Source organism: Aspergillus brunneoviolaceus (assembly GCF_003184695.1).
Source record: "Aspergillus brunneoviolaceus CBS 621.78 unplaced genomic scaffold BO95scaffold_36, whole genome shotgun sequence".
Taxonomy (NCBI): domain Eukaryota; kingdom Fungi; phylum Ascomycota; class Eurotiomycetes; order Eurotiales; family Aspergillaceae; genus Aspergillus; species Aspergillus brunneoviolaceus.
Window position 1 is genome coordinate 218,849 of NW_020290766.1, and position 21,012 is coordinate 239,860.

At 54.3% G+C, this 21,012-nt stretch overlaps 8 protein-coding genes across 8 annotated transcripts; 6 read left to right on the forward strand and 2 right to left on the reverse strand.

Moving 5' to 3' along the window:
* Nucleotides 1–139: 139 nt before the first annotated feature.
* On the forward strand, nt 140–3,205 carry BO95DRAFT_443134 (neutral/alkaline ceramidase). The gene is made up of 2 exons (XM_025586599.1): nt 140–826; nt 884–3,205. Exons 1-2 carry the CDS (start codon nt 597–599, stop codon nt 2,964–2,966), a joined length of 2,313 nt encoding a protein of 770 aa, XP_025441979.1. The 5' UTR covers nt 140–596; the 3' UTR covers nt 2,967–3,205.
* A 3,240-nt stretch (nt 3,206–6,445) lies between these two features.
* On the forward strand, nt 6,446–7,479 carry BO95DRAFT_443138 (uncharacterized protein). The gene is made up of 2 exons (XM_025586600.1): nt 6,446–6,568; nt 6,663–7,479. The coding sequence occupies exons 1-2, from the start codon at nt 6,515–6,517 to the stop codon at nt 7,245–7,247; spliced, it is 639 nt and encodes a 212-aa protein (XP_025441980.1). The 5' UTR covers nt 6,446–6,514; the 3' UTR covers nt 7,248–7,479.
* A 186-nt stretch (nt 7,480–7,665) lies between these two features.
* Nucleotides 7,666–7,973, forward strand: BO95DRAFT_142077 (uncharacterized protein). The gene has a single exon (XM_025580588.1). It carries the CDS (start codon nt 7,770–7,772, stop codon nt 7,926–7,928), a length of 159 nt encoding a protein of 52 aa, XP_025441981.1. The 5' UTR covers nt 7,666–7,769; the 3' UTR covers nt 7,929–7,973.
* Nucleotides 7,974–9,307: 1,334 nt separating this feature from the next.
* Nucleotides 9,308–11,861, forward strand: BO95DRAFT_142093 (uncharacterized protein). Its single transcript, XM_025580589.1, has 3 exons — nt 9,308–9,724; nt 9,812–11,386; nt 11,454–11,861. Exons 1-3 carry the CDS (start codon nt 9,665–9,667, stop codon nt 11,772–11,774), a joined length of 1,956 nt encoding a protein of 651 aa, XP_025441982.1. The 5' UTR covers nt 9,308–9,664; the 3' UTR covers nt 11,775–11,861.
* Nucleotides 11,862–12,365: 504 nt separating this feature from the next.
* BO95DRAFT_414333 (haloacid dehalogenase, type II) lies at nt 12,366–13,480 on the reverse strand. The gene is made up of 2 exons (XM_025584309.1): nt 13,274–13,480; nt 12,366–13,175 (listed from the first exon to the last, which is right to left on the reverse strand). The coding sequence occupies exons 1-2, from the start codon at nt 13,440–13,442 to the stop codon at nt 12,580–12,582; spliced, it is 765 nt and encodes a 254-aa protein (XP_025441983.1). The 5' UTR covers nt 13,443–13,480; the 3' UTR covers nt 12,366–12,579.
* A 129-nt stretch (nt 13,481–13,609) lies between these two features.
* Nucleotides 13,610–14,690, forward strand: BO95DRAFT_482425 (HNH endonuclease; the record flags this gene model as incomplete). The annotated part of the gene is made up of 2 exons (XM_025590244.1): nt 13,610–13,912; nt 14,115–14,690. Coding segments are annotated over exons 1-2 (813 nt in total), but the record flags the coding sequence as incomplete, so codon positions are not given.
* Nucleotides 14,691–15,056: 366 nt separating this feature from the next.
* On the reverse strand, nt 15,057–19,134 carry BO95DRAFT_514700 (translation initiation factor 2; the record flags this gene model as incomplete). Its single annotated transcript, XM_025591695.1, has 2 exons — nt 19,066–19,134; nt 15,057–18,995 (listed from the first exon to the last, which is right to left on the reverse strand). Exons 1-2 carry the CDS (start codon nt 19,087–19,089, stop codon nt 15,057–15,059), a joined length of 3,963 nt encoding a protein of 1,320 aa, XP_025441985.1. The 5' UTR covers nt 19,090–19,134.
* A 315-nt stretch (nt 19,135–19,449) lies between these two features.
* Nucleotides 19,450–20,970, forward strand: BO95DRAFT_443143 (putative mitochondrial carrier protein (Ymc1)). Its single transcript, XM_025586601.1, has 5 exons — nt 19,450–19,711; nt 19,884–19,895; nt 19,964–20,100; nt 20,198–20,826; nt 20,918–20,970. The coding sequence occupies exons 1-5, from the start codon at nt 19,606–19,608 to the stop codon at nt 20,946–20,948; spliced, it is 915 nt and encodes a 304-aa protein (XP_025441986.1). The 5' UTR covers nt 19,450–19,605; the 3' UTR covers nt 20,949–20,970.
* The last annotated feature ends 42 nt before the right edge of the window (nt 20,971–21,012 follow it).

A 21,012-nucleotide genomic window follows, 5' to 3' on the forward strand; every position in this document is an offset into this window, starting at 1 on the left:
TTACTGATACATCATCACCTTGTCCACGTGACAGAAACCTTGAGCCAACAGAATGGCTGGTGTTCCTGAATGACCGCAGCTCAAGCTCCCGCCCGAGTCCTTTCCTTCTCTCTCCTTTCCTTCCCCTCCCCGCCGCCCTGCGGAATGCTGCCCGTGTCCCCGGTGATCACAAACAACCTTGAAACCACAACCAACCAAGCCGAACTGAACGCTTATCATCAATCTATTCTCACCCTGGGCAAGATTTGGCAAGGCATCCTCGCCGTCTTGCTGCGCGGGGTCGGATTCTGCGTGCCTGATTGAGCTTAGTCCCGGATGACGACGGGGTGATCAGAAGCACTTTATGTTACCTTCCCGCCTGCAGCTGCGCCAATAGTTTCCCTTTCACCATCCATCCCTGCGAGAGGTTGCAAAAGGACCCTGCTGTGGCGTACATATTCAATATCCTCCCCAAATTGTCCGGTCATGCGCAATCACAGTCCCTGCCTCGGTCTGTTCTGAATGCAAGCAGCTGATAAGGACCCCTCTTCCCTGGTGAGGAGCTTTAAGCTTCCAGATGTGACGCTTGCTCGAATACACTCGATTCACCGACCACCATGGCGAATCTCAAGTTTGGCTTAGCCCTCGTGAGCAGCGTAGCGACAGCACTTGTCGTGCTGCAATTGTTCCTGCTGATTAGCAACTCCAACGTCAATCAGCCGGTCAGGGTGCAGTCGCGGCTGCAATGGAAACAGAGAGCGACATCGACATCTGCGGCAACTTCTGCGTCTTCCGCGGCGGAGAATGGGACCTTCTTACTTGGTGCAGGAAAGGCGGATATCACGGGGTAAATCGATGCAGTCCACATTCCCATCACGCAGAACGACTGACTGAGTCAATGTAGGCCCGTGGCGGAAGTCATCTTCAACGGCTATGCGAGCTTGGATCAGGTTGGCTCTGGCCTGCGACAAAGGATCTACTCCCGCGCTTTCATTGTGGCGAACCCACAGAACACAAGCGATACCTTCATCTATCTCGTACTGGATGCTTTGACGGGCGACACTGCTGTGCGGTATGGTGTACTTGAAGGCCTCGCTGCTTTAGGTGGCGAGTATACCAGATATGGAGAGCAGAACCTAGCTCTCACCGGGACTCATTCCCACTCAGGCCCAGGCGCATGGATGAACTACCTCCTTCCCCAAATCCCAACCAAGGGCTTCGATAAGCAGAGCTATCAAGCTGTCGTGGATGGTGTTCTACTCTCTATTCAGCGGGCCCATGAAAGCCTAGAGCCCGGGTCTCTCAACTTCGGTTCTATTGATCTTGAAGACGCCAACATCAACAGAAGCCCTTATGCCTACGATGCTAATCCTGCAGATGAAAAGGCGAAATATCCGGCAAATGTCGACAAGACGTTGACACTTCTGAGATTTGATAGAGCATCCGACAGCAAAACAACAGCGGTGTTGTCCTTCTTCCCCGTCCATGGAACGTCTATGTATGAAAACAATACATTGGTCACTGGGGATAACAAAGGCGTCGCTGCGTGGCTCTTCGAAAGGAGCGTCCAGGACGATGAGAACTTTGCGGATGGCTTTGTCGCAGGGTTTTCTCAATCTAATGTCGGCGATACCAGTCCAAATGTCCTCGGAGCCTGGTGTGAAGATGGTTCGGGAGAACAATGTAAGTACACGGACAGCACTTGTGGCGGGAAACCCGTAGACTGCCACGGCCGGGGACCCTACTTCACCGAGAAAGATAACGGCGCAAAAAGCTGTTTCGAGATCGGACGACGTCAGTATGAAGCCGCAAAGACATTGTACAGCCAGCTGGACACGAACCCGACCAAAATTCTGCCTAACGAGGTCCGCTCGTTCCATGTCTACCGCGACATGTCGAACTACACCTTTCAGTCACCTTTCAACTCGAGCACTTTGACTACGTGCTCGGCAGCGCTAGGTTTCTCATTTGCCGCCGGCACCACTGATGGGCCGGGATATTTTGACTTCACTCAGAATGGAACTGGGCCCGCAGAGTCCAATCCTTTGTGGTACGTCGCCCGCGCATTCGTCCACCAGCCGTCGGCGGCGCAGCAGGCTTGTCAGGCGCCTAAAGAAATTCTGCTTGACGTTGGTGCTGTCACGCAGCCGTATGCTTGGACGCCCAACATCGTGGACATCCAAGTCCTGCGTGTAGGGCAGTTGTTCCTCGTCATTTCTACCAGTGAGGCGACTACAATGTCTGGCAGGCGCTGGAAGGAAGCTATCGCGACATCTGCGAAGGACGTGCTTTCTATCGAGAATCCTCTTGTTGTTTTGGGGGCTCCGTCGAATAGCTATGCGCACTACGTAGCTACAGAGGAGGAATATGGAGTTCAACGTTACGAGGGGGCTTCTACTCTCTACGGCCCGAACACGCTGGCTGCATATGTGAACTTGACCCTGACATATCTACCATATCTTGGGGACTTGCCCAATACAGCCAGTCTCCCATCACTGTCCACTGGTCTGGAGCCTCCGATTAACACAGACAATTCATTAAGCTTTATCACGGGTGTGGTATATGATGGGTCCCCTGTGGGAAAAGCCTTCGGGGATGTTGTCTCGTCTCTTGAAAATGCCACCTACTACCCTGGGGACACGGTCAATGTGACATTCGTGGGCGCAAATCCGCGGAATAATCTGCGGCAGGAATCGACTTTTGCCGCTGTGGAGCGACTTGATCCGAGCACAGGCTCTTGGCTGGTGGTCCGCAAAGATTCAGACTGGAATCTTGTCTACAACTGGGTCAGGACAAGCACAGTGCTAGGCTATAGCCAAGTTACTCTTCAGTGGGAAATTGAAGACGACTACTACAACACTGGCAATCCCAATTCGCTGCAGGCTGGGACTTACCGATTCCACTACTATGGGGACTCGAAAGCGTTGACCGGCAAAATCACTGCCTTTGAGGGAATAAGTGACTCTTTTATTGTTGCACTGAATTGAGGACAATCGCCGCGTTCTGGATGTCGAGTTGTCGCCATGTCAAGTTGCGAATGCGGACAGAGGAGTCAAACAATATAATAGGCACTATACGAGTTACTGCACTAGTAGCCGAAGAAGACGATTTGTTCTGGAGCCATAGACCTGGGTTGTCTTGTCTATTTTTGTAGTGTCTCATCATAGTAAAACGTGAGGCTTTTCACGCAAGCCATGTTTTCCGTCAGTACTGAGGTCTGGTGGCTGTGCTCTTGATTCGCTCCGATCTTATTCAACGAAACAAAATGATCGACAAGATCCTGTCAAATGCGACGATGCTGGACTGCCAATCAAGCCCGGGGGATGGTGCAACACTGCATGATGCATGGATTCTTTTTTTTGTTGTCGCGCGGCAACTCGTCTTTCTTCAGCCAACCACTTCATCTCCACTCAGTGCTTGATTGTCTCATCTCCCGCTGGACAAAGACCTGAATAAAATGGCCGGGCTTAAGAGATGGCTGTCCTCCCCCTCCAAACACTGTTCTTTGCTTCTTTGAGCCTTTCTTGCCATTGTCTCTCATTAATCTTTCTTGCTTGTTCATCACCTTTCGTTCAAGCCAGAATGGGTAAATAGCTGTTCTGACCCGATCTGCAAGCCATGTTAATTTCAATTCGCACCCCGTCCCTTCGCTAAAGTTTCGTTCTCTTGCATATTCCATCGACATTTATTTCCGAGTCTATCGCTTCGCATTCTACAAGATGCACCTAATCCACGCTGCCATCGTTCTTTATGTCTTCGCCTATCCTTGCTCGGCCGGCCCGATCGCTCATTTACTTCACAAACCCAGGGACCTGGAGTCTTCTGGTGCATTGTCACACGCCTCGCATGAATCTCTTGCGGCTGCAATCTCACTTGAGTCTCGAGACCTCGACGAAGGAGATGAAGACCTCTTGACTATCGTCCCTGTGACGCCTACCAATTTACCACAGTCTACGTCTGCGACAGTCCAAGAAGCCTCCAGTTCCAGCGCGACAGTTGCCGGCGTTTCGACTGACGAGCCTTTACCCACGATTGCCTCGACTGTTCAGCAACCTACATCTGGCTCACCTGTAGCTAAATCAAGCACAACAGCTCAGGCGGACACGCCCGGTTCCAGCATCGCTGTTCCAGAAACCCCCGTGGCTTCCCAGACCCCAACCAGTCAGCAAATATCTTCTAGCACAGTTCTAGCTGAAGCAAATACAGGTACACAAGGAGAGCCCTCCACTCCTAGTGTGGCTTTGCAGCAGACTTTGCCCAGCATAAGCGCCGCTGTACAAAAATCTTCGTTCACGCCTACTCCTACTGCTGATGTTGTTCCAACCAACACAGGCGCGACAAGTCAAGGCGATCTGACAAGCTCTAGTAGCTTGGTTGCCCAGCAAACAAGTACGAGTGCTATAACTGTAGGAACCTCACCAAGCTTCAGTGCTAGTGCCATTGTTACTGCTAGCTCACATATAGCTTTTCAACAAGCCTTGTCAAGTACGAGCGCAGCTCTCTCAGAGTCGTCGCCAGGTTTCTCATCTAGTTCTTTTGCTAGTCTGATTGTGCCAACCGCGTCTGCCTCAAGTCAAGCCGTGCAAGACAGCTCAATCCCAAGCGCAACAGACGGACAAAAGGGGAGTTCAAGCGTGGAATCCTTTTCCGGAACAGCTAGCACAGGACTGCCAATGCAGGAAACTTTCAGCTCAAGCATGGTGACTCCGCAAACCGCCGTCGCCTCAAACTCGCTTTTCCAGTCTCCCACATTGGCTTTTACTGTCATTGGGTCCTCCGTGCCCGCAACCACCCAATTGTCCTTTACACCTGCGTTTTCGCCTGCGGTTACACCTACGTCAACTTCTGTCGCTAGAAGCTCTGCGGAGGGCTCGGCCTCAATCGTAGCAGAGACCACAAGTTCCTCTGGCCTGTCGATCGGTGTCATCGAAACCTTGCCTGGATTCAGCACATCCACCTCTACATCTCAGGCTACCCCTGACTCAGAATCCTCAACTGAGACATCAGGCTCTTCAAGCAAGAGCAGTGCTGCCCAAACAGCAACCTCAATTACTGCCCCTACAGAAGCACAAAAAACCGGACAAACGAGCACTACCAGCGGTGTCTCAGAGATCACGCAGGTTTCTCAAACACAAATTCAAGTCAACTCGTCTCCTTTCATTGGCGTGATCCCCGCCACAGGGACCGTAACTGAGACCGAGCCCGAGGAAACGCAGGTAGTCGTCATTCTGGTCACTCCTTACCCGTCAACCACGCTGTACGAGACTTCATATCTCGCGTCGGAGTCAGCCACTATCTCTGAGTCCGACGTAGATGCTGTGACGCCTACCAATACAGGGCTCACGGGTTCTACTCCATTCCCTGAGCCCAACGAGCTCTCGACGCCTTCATCTACAACTCCCACTGTCCAGACGACAAGTTTAGTTCCTACCACCACTCCGGAACCAACCTCCGACCTCACAACTACAGTACTTCAAACTTCCACAGCTGTAGAAACTGCTAGCGCGACCTCCGACGAGACCCCTGATATCACAACAACCATTCATCAAACCATAACAGCCTTCGCGACTATCACCGCCGTCCCCAACACAACAACTGAAGAGACCCACGATGTCACGACCATTCAGCAAACCTCCACAGCTATCGAGACGGTCATCGTCGCCATTCCCACCACCGCCTCAGAAGCAGAATTGTCTCAGAGTACAGCAGAGGCAGCAATGATCACCTCAATTCCACAAGGAGACGATCCCGCACAAGGCGGTGCCTCTATCACCATCGCCAACGCAGAGTCTACCAACTCCGTCCCAGCCACCTCCCCAGGGGATAATATTATTAAAATCGTCCCGGTTACCCCGTCTGGCTTCTTTACTGTTACTGAAACTGCAACGGTGACCACCACCGAAAAGGAGACGGTGACGGTGACTGAGCGGGTCAAAGAAACAGTGACTACGACTGTTGAAGTTGGAGGATTTTAGTTTTGTCCTTTTTGGAAAATGGGTGGATAGTTTCGTTGCAGATTGTCGAATCATAACTTCTGAATATAGAGCGAGCCCCAATGTCCCTTGTCTTCATTTGTCTCTGTCTTTTCCTTCATGTCCAGCTAACAGGAAATCTCTTATTCCCACACATGCTAATGGTAATAAATGGCTAGTATCGGTAATTTCGATTAATGGGAAGCTATGGAGTCTCAACTTACACAGACCACGCAAGGAATTGAGTGTATCTTCGTTCAGATTGAGAAAGAGCTATACAACAAAGCTGCATGAATCCACAGTAGGTGGACTGAAATATTTCTGATTAGAGAAAGCGGTGAAAGTATCTCCGTATCGATAGCCTACAATCTACGGAGTACTTCCTTATCGATAAGGCAGACCTGCTTGGCGCGTGATATGATGATGCCGCAGCGGCAATACTTGGTCTGTTGACAGTCGCCTAACTACTTCCTCCATCTTCCTTCACCCTCGATCCATTGCTCTTTCCCACTTCGCACGTGTCTACCTGTCGCGGATCTGTCTCGTGCTTACAGCAATTGGGAATGTCTGACAGAGCATGGGATCACAGTAGAGCAGCGTGGCTGTATCCTCTGCGTGTATGTCGGGCTATTTTGCCTCCCTTTCCTGCTGCCTATTCCGCAATCACATCGCTCTCTCCAGCACAGTGGACTTACATAGACTATTTCTCAGGGAATCTATTTCACCTTCTCCCACCGATACCTTTGGCCGTTGTTCAGGGCTCGGTTGATACCAATTGTTCTGCTCTCGGCCTTCATCTACGTCCTGCTATTCCTGTTTGCGTACCTGCCGCAAGTGGCCTTCCTCGCTATCTTCCAGGGAGCTGGCGCATGGGTTAGTGGCGCGGTCCTCGTTCTCGGAGAAGGGGCCGCGATCGTGGCGATTCTGTTCGAAGCCTTCTTCGTTGATGAAACGCTGGTGGACATCTTCGACGCGGTGCTGGTGAGCGAAGGCCACGGCGACCTCGTGAATGCCTCGCGGGTCCTATACCCGCAGGGCGACGATGTCGTCCAGCGACTCGGCAAGCCCACCCAGAGCGCCGTCTATGCGCCGTTCTCCCTGCGACAGATTCTGGAATTCGTCGTGCTGCTCCCGCTGAACCTTATTCCCTTCCCAGGCGGCACCCTCATGTTCCTCGTGTTGACGGGCTACCGGGCGGGGCCCTTCCATCACTGGCGCTATTTCCAGCTGCTGGATCTCTCGAAGCAGCAGCGGAAAGAGAGGATCCGTCGCCGGCAGTTGCAGTATACTACGTAAGTACAGGACCTTGACTCTTACCACCAAGCAACCCTGGATCCCTCGGGCGGACGGTGCACTCCGCCCTCTCGGAGGAAGGATCCACCGACTCGGATACTTAATTAACCGCAACCCTAGATTTGGGACGGTCGCCCTGGTGCTTCAGCTAGTTCCAATCTTGTCCATGTTCTTCCTCATGTCGACCGCGGTTGGGTCGGCACTTTGGGCAGTGGAGCTGGAAAATCGACGCGATCCTTTGGGCAGGAGGCCTGGGCGAGATGGTGTTTACCGCGACGACGATCCTTTGATATGATGTGGGCGAGCGGTTCGATGCATGTTTTTTTTGTCTTTCTTTTTTTTTTCAGTCTTTTTGTCTGATGTATGATTGATTGATTAGGTATGACTTTTAATATATGAAACTTTTTTGTGAGGCGTTTCTTTTACTCTAATTAATCATCACGCCCAATTGATGTGCATCTTGGCATTAGTCCCGGTATTAGCCTTTGTATTTTCGGTTTCGTTTTTGATTTTTCCCTTTTGTTTATGTCAAGGGTATTTTGGGAGATTTATGTTGTTTCTTCTCTGTTTTTCTTTTTCTTTTTGTGTTATTTATTTTCTCGTGTAAGGAAGAGGGTCTTTAATACACCAAACCAACTTCTCATACTGCCTCGGCTCGGAAAAGCCGAGGGAGAGAATGTCTAGTCTCACCGGGGAGGAGGGCGCTCATTCCTCCCAAAAGCTTACAAACTCACCCTCCATCTGGACGCACCGTTGCCTGCAGTTTCAGCGGGATTAAGCAGCAAGGTTGATGACCTTAACTTCTTTTAGGGGCCGGTTAGCGTGCGGGTGCAGAAGACCAAAAGGGAATCTCCCCCTGACGGCAAACTCTACCGGGGCGCCGGCGGCCGACTGTCCACCGATCATGGATCCCTCATGGATCCTGGATGGATCATGGATCACTTTATTCACTGGGCTTTGCCGTATCGACTCACCCGCTATTCCGATCTCCCTCTTTGGTTCAGCCAGTGGACTGCCAGCCCTGCCATACAGAGGCACGAACCGCAATCTATTTTTCGAAGACAGTACTCCGTACACAGGGCAATCTACATATGAGTAGTATGAAATGAGGATGAATGAGTATTGCCTGTTGAGTAGCACTCTTTTCATTACGCAGTTGGTCGCTCCCTGCTCCCTGCTCCCTGCTCCCTGCTCCCTGCTCCTCCATCATAGGTCGATAAACTGTGACGTATACGTACCAAGCATTCCTCATCTTCGATTTTTCCTCTTCCACGTGGAAAACTCACAACCACGTTTCAAAAAAAAAAAAAAACATGGTGCTTCCTTGTCCTCGGTCGTTTCACCATCTCATCCCCCAAAGTTCCCAAGAACGAGAATCAGAAACACTGGTCTATAACAGGGGTCAGCTTCTAGAACCAACCAAAACGGTCATCCACCTAGTACTGAGTACTGTGTGACTGTACAGAGTACCCTCCGGTATATCCCGGCGGTAAATCCCGGGTGATCGATGTGGTTTACCATTGGGCTACCATTGGACCTGCACTTTTCGATCGACGGCGGAGTCGACCCAAGTTAAAGTACATTCCAGCCAGTCCGCCTAAGCTTGTCGTTCCAAAAGGCCCCAAAATTCCACCTCCACCTGGGCGGGGAATCTTTGGGTCCGTGGTTAATCCTCTTCCCATGCGTCCGCGTCCTATCAATTTCATTCATTTCATGAGGTCACTCCGGGGTCACTTTCTTCACTTTCCTTCCCTCCCGTGGCTCACTGGCCTCCCTTCAACTCCCAGGGAACCTTCACTCAACGGCTTTGTGATCCTTCTAGACGTGTTGTCAGCCTAGACTATTTCCCAATTTTCGATGGAGACTATACCCATTCCTTTAATGATCTAACCTCTATATGGTGATCAACTCTTCATTTTACCTCATCGGAACGGGGGACCGTTATACTACGGAGTCTAACCCACTGCTCAATCTTCCTTCTCCCCCCCCCTCTCTCCCTCCCCACCTCTCCGGTCACTCCTGCTGCCACTGCCAGGTGCAAGAACAATATTATTAAACTAACGGGTCATCGAGGTCAACCTAGTGTCCAAAACCCGCTGCCCACTAATACTATTTGCATATAGCCTAAGAGCCTACCCTTTCCGACTAAACCGTGATTCGTGTTGTGCCCTTCTCCGGATCTTCTTCATTAACTAGCTACGTACTACTACTACTCATCTCATCTCATCTCATCTCGCATCCGCTCCATCCCGCCCCGTGCCCGACAGCGCCGCTGCAGCATCCGGCCAAGCCACATTTTGCTGGGTCCGTAGTATGCGAGCGCCGCCTGGTCACTGTCGGGAGAAAAGCGACCAGCGTGCAGTTTTCCAGGGTCCACGCCCACAAAGCATGGAAAGGCTCAACAAGCTCGATTTGCATTCATGGACCAACGAACCCGCCTGCGGAAGGCGTGCGATGCCTGCAGCATTCGGAAAGTAAAGGTACATCCATACACCTACTGGTCCGATGTTCGATTTTGTATTTGGCAAGAGGTCGATTATGCTGATTTGCGTTGGGATTGACCACAGTGTGACACCAGCGGACCACCCTGTCGGTCATGCGCAAGCTTGGACATCCCCTGCACGTATGAGCGGCCAAGCCGTCGTCGGGGACCGCCAAACCGGCATGCTGAAGCTTTCAAGAAGCGAAAACTCGCTGAATCTCCCTCGGGTTCTCCAAGCCCATCGGATGCAACCTCGCCTATTCCCCCAACCCCTGGGGGAGGCGGCATCCCACCCTCACTTCCCTATCCCGCATCACTGGAAGCCATTTGTTCGATGCCCACCATTCGGCTGCTGATTGATGACTATTTCACCTATATTCACCCCTTAGTTCCGATCCCTCATGAGCCCACGTTCCGCGCCGCGCTGGAGCGGCGAGAGGATCTTACCAATCGCACCTTTCTGGCCCTCGCGGCCGCCATGATCGGGACGTCGGTCGCGTCTTTCCCTCGGAGGCCGAAGCGTCATCTGACGACAGATGCCGAGAAGGCGGCGTTCCCGCACTCTATGGCACTGGTCAAACGGTGCCACGAGGTAGCCGTTCAGGCCCGAGGTACCGGATACCTCGATCGGACCGCGACCGTGTATGATGCCGCCCTCAGCTACCTTCTCGGCCTCTGCTCCTGCTACGCTTGGCATATTCGACGATGCCGTGTATATTTTGCCGAATGCCTCACCATGCTCCATGTGTATGACCTTTACCGCCACTCGAATCGGCTATCCTATGTCACCATCTCCAGTCCCCGGTCTGCCTCGTCGCGTCTCTCTCAGGAACCCAACGGTAGCTCCGCAGATGCCCAAGTCAACATTATCGAGCGGGAACTGGGACGGCGGTTGTTTTACGTCGTCCTTGTCGGTTATCGCACGATGCAGCAGTTGGGCGGTGGCGACACCATCATTCATGTCCCCCCTGAGACCCCGACAGAACGCTATCCTCCTCTCCCGCTTGAAGTCGACGACGAGTTTATCTATGCCACACACTTTGATCCCCAGCCGTCCAATCGCGTGTCGCGCTTGGTGGGGTTTATTGCCAACATCCGCGTGATGAGCTCCTACAATCAGCTCTCGGCTTGGGAGACAGCCTTTGGAAGCGGCCAGATTCTGGAATGGGAGCGGCAACGCTCTCTTCTGTGTCAGTGCCTGCAGAATGCCAAGATGGCCTTCAATGAGCTTCCACGGGAGCTGGTGATAGGGGGAATCCATAGCCCAGCATCCACCAGTGGACAAGATAGCCCTAGCCCACTGTCCAGCACGAATGACCCGCGATCTTATAAACGTCACATACAGTATGAGATCCAGAAGGCGAACATATATGCCAGTCAGCTTGCTGTACGGTCTTATCTGGTGGAGAAATACTGGTCCTTGTACGGCGCTGTGAAGATGCACCAAAAGCCGACCGAGCAGCATCCTTCTGGCAGTCCTTCGGTGGCTGTCAAGACTGAAGGGGGCCAACCGCATACCCAGGCGGCCATGGACGCGGATGCCCAGTCCGACTACATCGGAAGGACTATGGCTGAAGAAAGACGACTCGTGATTCGGGACTTGTTCGCATTACTGCAATCGGTCAACGAGGTTAATATGGAGCCTAACGGCGCGAGCTTTGTAAGTGTTCCCCCTCTTTCCTTTCCCGTCACAGCTCAAACAAATACTCATCGGCTATTGGAAACAGACGGCGAAAGTGCGCCAGGTTGCGTCAACCCTCCTGAATTTTTCGAATCCGAATGCCACCTCCACGATAAGCGGACCACAACCCCTCACCAGCGCCGAAGTCGAGTCATACCTCCGCGCCTTTATTGACACACTCATGCGCCTCGAAGGCTTCGGGTCGACCGATTCGGGCAAGGCTCGACAACAACCAGACGTGTCCGGACGGTCCATGAGTTATCTAAGCGACCACGACCGGGACGAAGAGGAGCTGCGGCAGTGGGCCGGCATCAAGGAATATCAGGCCAGGTTCGCCGAAGAAGGGGGGATGGCTTTTCAACTATAGAGTTTTCTTGCGTTGTTTGTCCTTGACTAGCACTGTTTGGTGATTGATTGAGATGTTTTTCGTTTTTAGCATGTTGTGTCCAGCGGAGTTCGGTGGAGTTTTGCTTGAACTGATTTCTAGGGGGTTGATCGGGTTGTATGTCTGTCTGTCTGAATTAGCGGCCTGCTTGTTGACATGTTTACTTGTGCATATGCATGGGGTGTTTGTAATAGTATGGACCAATTATTGGGTGGTGTGGCTGTGTGCTCCCATTCTTTGTTGTTTGGCTGGGTTTGGGACAGTTGTGTTTACGTTTGGATGCATATACAAGTACAGATACACCGTGGCTCATACTCTATAACTTAAGAGAAAGTATCGACCGTCAAAACTGCCCGTGTTTCTTCATAATCTCGCTAAGTACGTATTCATTGCCTCAGGCGCAGGAAAATTACCCGAGCGTTGGCAATTGGAAACCTAGCTTAGCTTATCGATAAGCAAAAGGCGGTCAACGGCCGCCTATAAGAACGAAAAATTCTCCCCCCTCCGACCTCTTTCTTTTCTTCTTCATACATATACTGATCACTCCTCCCTATTCACTTCGAGAATCCTTTCCTCCGTGGGTTCTTGAAGGGGAAATGGGAGGTCAGAGCAACCTCTGCTGACTTACCCCGGACTCTTCTCTCTACCTTTGGCGTGGAGCGTTTGGAAATTACTACAGCGGGACATTCACCTCACCTTTTTTTTCCATTGCCTTTTTTGCCTTTTGGTTTTGGCTTGGGCTTGACACAGAAGGAAGAAGGGGACTAAATAAAAAACATCGTGCATTTTATTGGTAGCCTTTAATTATGTCGATGCACTCGGCCAGCCGACGTATTGTCGCCGTAGGCTTGACCTCAGGCAGTGCTCGGTCGGACCACCCCGCCTGGTTCTGGTCGCGATCGACCCAGATCGTGTTCAGGCCTGCACTGCTCGCGCCGGCGATATCGAATGGATTCGCACTGATGAGCCAGATTATCGCTGTGCTGCTGCTGCTGCTGCTGCTGCCGCCGCCGCCGCCGCCGCCCGTGCCGGCTACTTGCTCCCGCAGGTGACTGTAGGCCGCCGGGGCGGGCTTATATTGTTGTAGGGGATGCACACTGATGATCTCCATGTTCTGTAGTTGCAGCTGCTGCTGCAGCTGCGGCGGTGCGTGGCTGAGACAGGCGCGGACCATGTCCACGGTCCCGTTGGAGAACACCACCGGCCTGATCCGCGCGGTGGCGCTTATCTTCCGGAGGGCTTCTTCGACGTCCGGAAAGGGTTGGAGGCGATCGTAGGCCGCGAGAACCCCGTCGATGGCCGGCTCATCCAGGGAGGATCCGGTGTCGTCGAGCGCGTGCAACAGAGCGTTGCGGGTGACTTCGTCGAAGGGGAGATAGCGTCCTGCAGTCGTGGGTGGATTCTTAGATCGGTTTGCTTCGGACAGTATTATTCCTAGTAGTGCATGGGGCAGGGATCAATGATGAATGGAGGTCTCGTACCCATGCTGTTCAGCCGCCAGGTGTACTCCAGCTGGTAGCGTCGCCATGTCTGGGCCACGGTGCGCGCGCGCTGGGCGTCTCCCCGGAAGTGCTGCTCCAGCTCGTGCGTGGCCGTTTCAAGGGAGAGCAGGGTCCCGTAGATGTCGAAGGCGATCACCACTTCTGCCATGGTGGGTTGCTGATGAGGATTGCAAGAATGCAGGAGGGATTTCATTCAGTTCAGAGTTCAGGAATGTTGGAGTAGTAGAAGTATGAGAACAAGCAGCCTCCCGCCGCGGATACCAAACCCCACAATTTGATGATGTCAAACCATCTTCATCGCATTTCCGCCGTCGCCGCCACCTCTTCTTTTTTTGTTCTGTACAGTACAACCTTGGCTTCTACTTCTAGTTTCCAGCATCGATGACCTCATTCCTCAGCACAGAAAACTACCAGGTCTTCCGCGAGTGCCTGTCCACGGCTATCGTGGAGAGATTCTCCGCCCCCGCGCAGCCCAAGAAAGCTCGGCGCACTCGCGGCGCCGTGTCGCAGCGCCAGAAGACGCGCAAGGAGACTGCGGGGACTTCCGCTGCTGCTGCTGACGCCTCGCAATGTCTCCCTGACCGTGCGAGCCCGGAGGAATTGGCCGAGTTTATTGATGTACGTGGACTTGTGGATTGGTGTTTGCTTTCCAGTAGCACGCTCTGTTGCATGTTGCATACCCAGACTCACTCCACACCCCGCGGGCACTCCATGCATGCCTTCACATCCATGGAACAAGAATACCAATGACCCATCAGAAGCCCGCGGAGCATCACAATCACAATCACAATCACAATTGAACCTAACAGAGGAGAAACAGTTCCTCGCAACCGAAACCTTCCCCGCCCTGCCCCCCTCCATCCAGACCCTAACCTACACTCCTCCACCACCACCACCGCCAACAACAACATCATCATCATCATCATCAACGACAACAACAACAATAACAACTTCCTCAGAAACCGACCCCCAAACCCTCGCCTCAACCCTCTGCACCACCACCCTCCCCGCCACCGTCCACGACACCCTAACCACCTACGCCATCCTCGCCGACCAACCCGAAGAAAACGAAGAAGCCCTAACCACCTTCTTCACCCCGATCCTAACCGAGTACCTCGCCGCCGTGACGCGCCCGCCCCCGGTCTGGGCGACGACCCGCACCGACAGCTGCGAGATTTGCGGCCGCGACTGGATCCCGCTCAGCTACCACCATCTCATCCCGCGCAGCGTGCACGCCAAGGTGACCAAGAAGGGGTGGCACCTTGAGTGGATGCTCAACAGTGTCGCGTGGCTGTGTCGCGCGTGCCACAGCTTTGTGCACCGGATGGCGAGCAACGAGGAGCTGGCCAGGGAGTGGTTTACTGTGGAGCGGATCTGCGAGCGTGAGGACGTGAGGGTTTGGGCGGGCTGGGTGGGGAGGGTGCGGTGGAAGAGTCGATAGTTCTTTTGCCCGGGTTATATGGGATTGGGGAAATGGGGAAAGTGCTGAAGTTGAGAGTTTGATATTTAGACCACACTCAGTATATATACACGTGTGGACACCACTGTGACTTGATCGTGAGGGTGAGTGAGGTATAGGTATGCAAAAGTTGTGTTGTCTATGTGGTATCCGGATATTTAGACTAATATACAAGAATCAACCGTGCCCCCTTGTTTTCGCATCAGACATGCTTTGCGGTAAACAATCCCCCAATACAATCGAATCCGTGATAGTACAGAATAGGCAGATCTAAAATACAGCCCCCCCCCCCCCAACCGAGCACTACAGATAGCGCTTCTCGAAGATCTCCTCGTAGCACTGCACATGGTCCCCGACCTGGAAGTCGAACCAGCCCTCGAAGGCCATGCCGCACTCCGTGTCCTTGCGCATCTCGGTGACGTCCTTCTTGACGTTCTTGAGCGAGGCGATCGTGCCCGTGTAGATCGTCTCCTGGCCGCGCAGCACGCGCACCTTCTTGGTGCGGTTGATGAGCCCGTTGCGCACGCGGCAGCCGGCGATCTGCATGCGCTCGCGCCCCTTGAGCTTGATCTCGAAGATCTCGCCGATCTCGGCCTCGCCCGTGACGCGCAGGGTGACCAGCGGCGGCAGGTGCTCGCTCAGCGTCGCCTTGACGTCGTCGATGAGCCGGTAGATGACGTTGTGGTCCTTGATGGTTACCCCGCGCGACTCGGCCATCTGCGTGATCCGCGGGTCGATGGCCATGTTGAACGAGATGACGTGACCGCCCGCCGACGCCGCGTGCTCGATGTCGAACTCGCTCACGGGGCCTACCTCCGCCCGCAGCACGTTCGCGTACACCTCGTTGTTGCCCACCGCCGTCACCGAGTTCAGCACCGCCTCCGCCGACCCGTGCACGTCCGCCTTGATGATGAAGTGAATCGGCTTGGGGCCCGATTGGGCCTCCTTTTGGTCCAGTCCGGCTTCCTCGAGGCGTCGCCGCTCCATCAGCTCGCGGCGGGCCTCGTTCATCGCCGTCGTGTCCTCCCCCAGCTTCGAGGTTTCGGACCGCTCGATTCGGTATTCGACGACGGATTTGGCCTTTTGCTCATTCTCCGCCTGCAGGAACTCCGTGCCGGCGGTTGGCTGCTCGCGCCACCCGTCTACCTCGACCGGCATGCCGGGGGTGGCTTCTTTGATGGCGACCCCGGATTCGTTGCGCAGGGTGCGCACCCGCGCCCAGGTTTCGCCGGCCACGATGATGTCGCCGACGCGCAGGGTGCCGCGGCGGATGAGCACGGTGGCCACGCGCCCGTAGCTCTTGGTCGTGCCTTCCACCACCCATCCTTCGACGTTGCCGGTGGGGTCGGCGCGGTGGTCGAGCACCTCGGAAAGAGTGATGATCGCTTCTTCGAGCTCCAGCATGCCGGCACCGGTTTTGCCGCTCACGCCAATCGCCTGCACGTCACCGCCGAAGTCCTCGACGTGGACGCCGTGCACGGAGAGATCTTGCTTGACCCGGTCGGGGTTGACGCCCTCCTTGTCCATCTTGCTCATGGCCACGATGATCGGCACGTTGGCCGCCGTGGCGTGCTTGATGGCTTCGATGGTCTGCGGCTTGACACTGTCGTCCGCGGCCACGACCAGCACGACGATATCGGTGATGTCGGCACCGCGGCGACGCATGTCCAGGAACGCCGCGTGACCCGGGGTGTCGAGGAAGGTAATCGTCTTGCCCGAGGGCATGGACACGGAGAAGGCGCCAATGTGCTGGGTGATGCCTCCGTGTTCCGAGTCCACAATCGAGGACTTGCGAAGCCAGTCCAGGATCGTGGTCTTGCCGTGATCGACGTGGCCCATGATCGTCACCACCGGCGGCCGGGGTGGCAGGCTCGATTTATCTTCGGGCTCCGGCGCGGCGGTCAGCTCGTCCTCACCGGTGTCAAAGATGGGCTCGAAGTTGTACTCGGCGGCGATGAGCCCGGCGGTTTCGGCATCCAGAATGTGGCTGTGCGTGACGTCCTCGAAGCCCATCTCTTCCATTCGCTGGATGAATTGCGCCTGTCGCACACCGATGATGTCCGCGAGATTGCTGACGCTGATGAACTCGGGCAGATATAGAGGACTGGGCTCAGCGACTTCCGCCTCGATTTCTTCTTTCCGTTCCTCCCTCTTCTTGCGCTTCTTGTCCTTCTTTTGTTGACGACGTCGCTGGTAGTCTTCCGTATCAAATTCATCCTCATCCGCGAACGTGAGGGGTTTCGCGCGACCCCCTCGTCGCTTGAACCCCCTGTCAGATGAGCCTCCCACTTCCTGCCCCGCATTGAGCTTCTCCAATGCGGAGGTATCCCATGACCAGTCGTTGACGGACTTTTGTGGTTTGTCTTGCGTCTGCTTTTCCAACTCCTCTTGCTGCTGTCTTTGCTTTTCTTCATATCTTGTGGCATACTCGTCCAAAGCCTGGTCTCTCTCATCCCACGATGGTGTACTGCTGCTGTCCAATTTTCGAAACGTCAAGGGCTTGTTCGACTGTTCCGACATTAGCTCAGGCCTGGGGGCCCGGCAGCAAGGGCAAGCCCTCTCCGTCCCGGGGCAGAGATAATGGCAGTCTGGGCAGGTCCAATCCACCGTCTGAAGGTGCTCGGGAATGTGATCGTAGCGACTGCGCCTTGGCCCATCAGGCCGAAAACGTCTAAAATCTTGCGACACTATGTCTTCGGAGGACCGCCAATTGTTGTCATACCGATCGTTCGTTCGCCGGGAGTCGAAGCGATCTCTGTGCGACCTGAAGCCACCCTGCTCGATGGAGCGCTCTTGGTGTGACCACGATCCTTGGTGTTGCCACCTTGAATGTGACCTATCACCGTGCAAATGTGTATGTTGACTCTGTTGCTGTTCGAGCAGGGACTCTCGCATTGCCTTCTCTGCCGCGCTCAGGCCAGTGGATGTCGTGGCCCTACTTCCCCAACGAGGAGCTGCAAATTTGCGACCGGTTCCAAACTTGTTCGAAGTTTGTGAGGAGGGAAGATCCACCGGACTCTCCTGCGCCTGTTGTTCGGCTATCAGAGCATCTCGTGCTGCTTTCTCTTCCGCATTCAGGCCCATTGATTGGACTTTTCTATCTTTTGAACGGATAGTAAACCCCGTCTTAGCCAGAGAACCTTCTGCCGAGCCATTTGAAAATTCTGAGAGAGGAGTGTCGACGGGTTTATCGGAGGTCTCTGAGGTGGTTTCTGAAAGATTCTTCTGCGCCTGTTGCTTGGCTGCCAGAGCGTCTCGCGCTGCCTTCTCTTCCGGGGTCAGACTCGTTGCTCTATATCTCTTATCTCCTAGCCGAATAGTGAACCCGGCAGAACCCTGTTTGAGATTACCGGATGATTCTGACGGTGTGTTTGGGGAATTGGTTTCTGAGGAATCCTGCTGTGCTTGCTGTTTGGCTACCAAAGCATCTCGCATCGCCTGCTCAGCCGCACTCAGACCCGTGGGTCTGGACGCTTTGCTTCCCCAGCGGGAAGTGAATTTTGCGCCAGTGGGAGAGCTTGTTCCAGGGCTTTGCGAGGAGATTGAAGGGGTTGTACCAACAGGGTTGTTTGGATTTTCCAGGGAATTGATGCTTTGACTGGCCTGCTGCGCCTGTTGATTCGCCTGTTTTGCCGCCAGCAGAGCGTCTCGCTGTGCTTCCTCTTCCTCTTCCTTCGCCCTCTGTTGTGCTATTGAAGCATCTCGCCGGGCCCGATCTTCCTCTTCCTTTGCCTTCTGTCGTGCTATTAAAGCCTCTTTCTGTGCTTGCTCTTCCCATCTCTTCGCTTCTCGTGCCGCTATCAGGGCTTCTCGGCGTGCTTCTTCTTCCTGTTGCTTGGCCTTCTGTCTGGCTATGTTAGCATCTTGCCGGGCCTGGTCTTCTGCTTCCTTCGCCTTCTGCCTTGCTATTAAAGCATCCTTCCGCTCCTGCTTCGCTCTCTCCTCTGCTAGCAAGGCATCCTGACGTGCCTGCTCTTCCCGTGATTTCTTCTGCTGTTTCGCCACCATAGCATCTCGTATTGCCTGCTCGGCTGGGCTCAGGCCTACCGATCGCGTGGCCTTGCTTCCCCAACGGGGGGCAAATTTCCGGGGCTTTTCGGAGCCATTTGGAGTGTCTGAGGAATCAGCACATGCGGGAAAGGCTCGAAAGCCCCTCCGGGGCACAGGATTCAACACTGGGGCGAAAGCCGCATTTCTGCGGGCAGTTGCGCAGGACCAATCGACACCTTGACGGCGAGAAAGCTAGGAGCGATTTTGTACGTTAGTGTCTGAGGGGAGGTATCGGTAGATATATCCTAGATGATATGCTCACCTCCAACGCAGCTCGCCTGTGCATGATGAAGGTCGTTGCTCGCAGCGATTCCCGTGGCGTCAAAACTGCTGCGGCGGAGGGAAAGTTGTCGGAGACGTCACGGACATGGAAGTACTCAACCTCCGCCCGTTAACTTCCATCATGGATACAATCCGATCCAACCGCATTGAGTTTGGGCGTAAGATGACCGTAAGGTACTGTAAGTTAAGTTAAGTTAAGTTACAGTGAAGAGTGTGTGCAGCTGACTCAGCGTTATGCTTGTCCCGCTTCACGTGCGTCGTCGGCGCCTTTGCCGAATCGGAGGCCGCGATCGGGGAAATGGGGCTATCACCTCATCGCTCTCCGATAAGCTTCTCTTTCTCCCCTTCCTCCTCGCTGCTTCTTCTCAGGATCTTTCCTCTCCATACCGATCGCTGAGGGTTTCTGTGCTACTTGGACCGAGGAAAGGCCCTTTCTGGTACTCTCCAAACCCCAGTTCCTGTGAATCTCCTCTCCACTCCACCTAATTTCACTTCTCCGGGCGTGATCAAGTTCCCCGCAATGGAGTCCGAGGCTTTTGAGGATATGCAGAAAGGCGGCGGCAGTCTTCGCGCTGTCAAGGACTTGACGGCCGGTGCTGCTGGCGGCATCGCTCAGGTGCTCATTGGTAAGTGCTCAGCTATTTTGTCCCGTTATCTCTGCTAGCAATGCGTCATGTATCCCCCAATTGGAGCCATGGGCATCGACCTTCCAATCTCTCTCCGCATGCCGCAACGACATTATACCATCGCTACCAACTGATCGCGTCGCACATTGACTGAGTGCTAACGACTCTCTAGGTCAACCTTTTGGTGGGTAAACGAATGCTCTCAAGATTTGTCCGTTCGCAAGCTTCTCACCAATGGCCCCTCCCCCATAGATATCGTCAAGGTCCGCCTGCAGACAACCACGCAGTACGCCAGTGCGCTTGATTGCGCCACCAAGATCCTGAAGAATGAGGGACCCACGGCCTTCTACAAGGGTACCCTGACACCTCTGATCGGTATCGGAGCCTGCGTATGTCTTTTGTCTTTTCTCTCCCGGGGGCCCCCTTCTGCCCCGGGAAACCCGCCCTCCTACCTCAACATTTCCGTGTTAACCCCTCCATGTGCAGGTGAGCGTCCAATTCGGCGCGTTCCACGAAGCCCGGCGACGGCTGGAGGCGCTCAACAAGAAGAAATACGCGGACCCGACGCTCTCCTACACGCAGTACTACCTGGCGGGCGGGTTCGCGGGGATCACGAACTCGTTCCTGTCCGGGCCGATCGAGCACATCCGCATCCGGCTGCAGACGCAGCCGCACGGGGCCAACAAGCTGTACCAGGGGCCCATCGACTGCATCCGCAAGCTGTGCAGCCAGGGCGGCGTGCTGAAGGGCCTCTACCGCGGCCAGAACGTCACCTACCTCCGCGAGATCCAGGCCTACGGCACCTGGTTCCTGGCCTTCGAGTACCTGATGAACGCCGACGCAAAGCGCAACGGCGTCCGCCGCGAGGAGATCTCCAGCCTCAAGGTCGCCACCTACGGCGGCCTCGCCGGTGAGGTCCTCTGGCTGAGCAGCTACCCCTTCGACGTCGTCAAGAGCAAGATGCAGTGCGATGGGTTCGGGGCCAGCCAGCAGTTCAAGAGCATGACCGACTGCTTCAAGAAGACGTATGCCGCTGAGGGGCTGGCCGGGTTCTGGAAGGGGATCGGGCCCACCTTGCTGAGGGCCATGCCCGTCTCCGCGGGGACGTTTGCGGTGTATGTTTGGATTTCCTGCCTTACCTTACCCTACCCCCTTTTCGTCTGTGTCTTGGACGGTAGACCCAATGCTAATTTCTTGGTTGCACAGTGTCGAGCTCACGATGAGAGCCCTGGGATGAGGTATATAAATCGAAAAATAACCAATAAAAAAGTCCCAAAGAAATTCAACAGCTCAATTCGAAA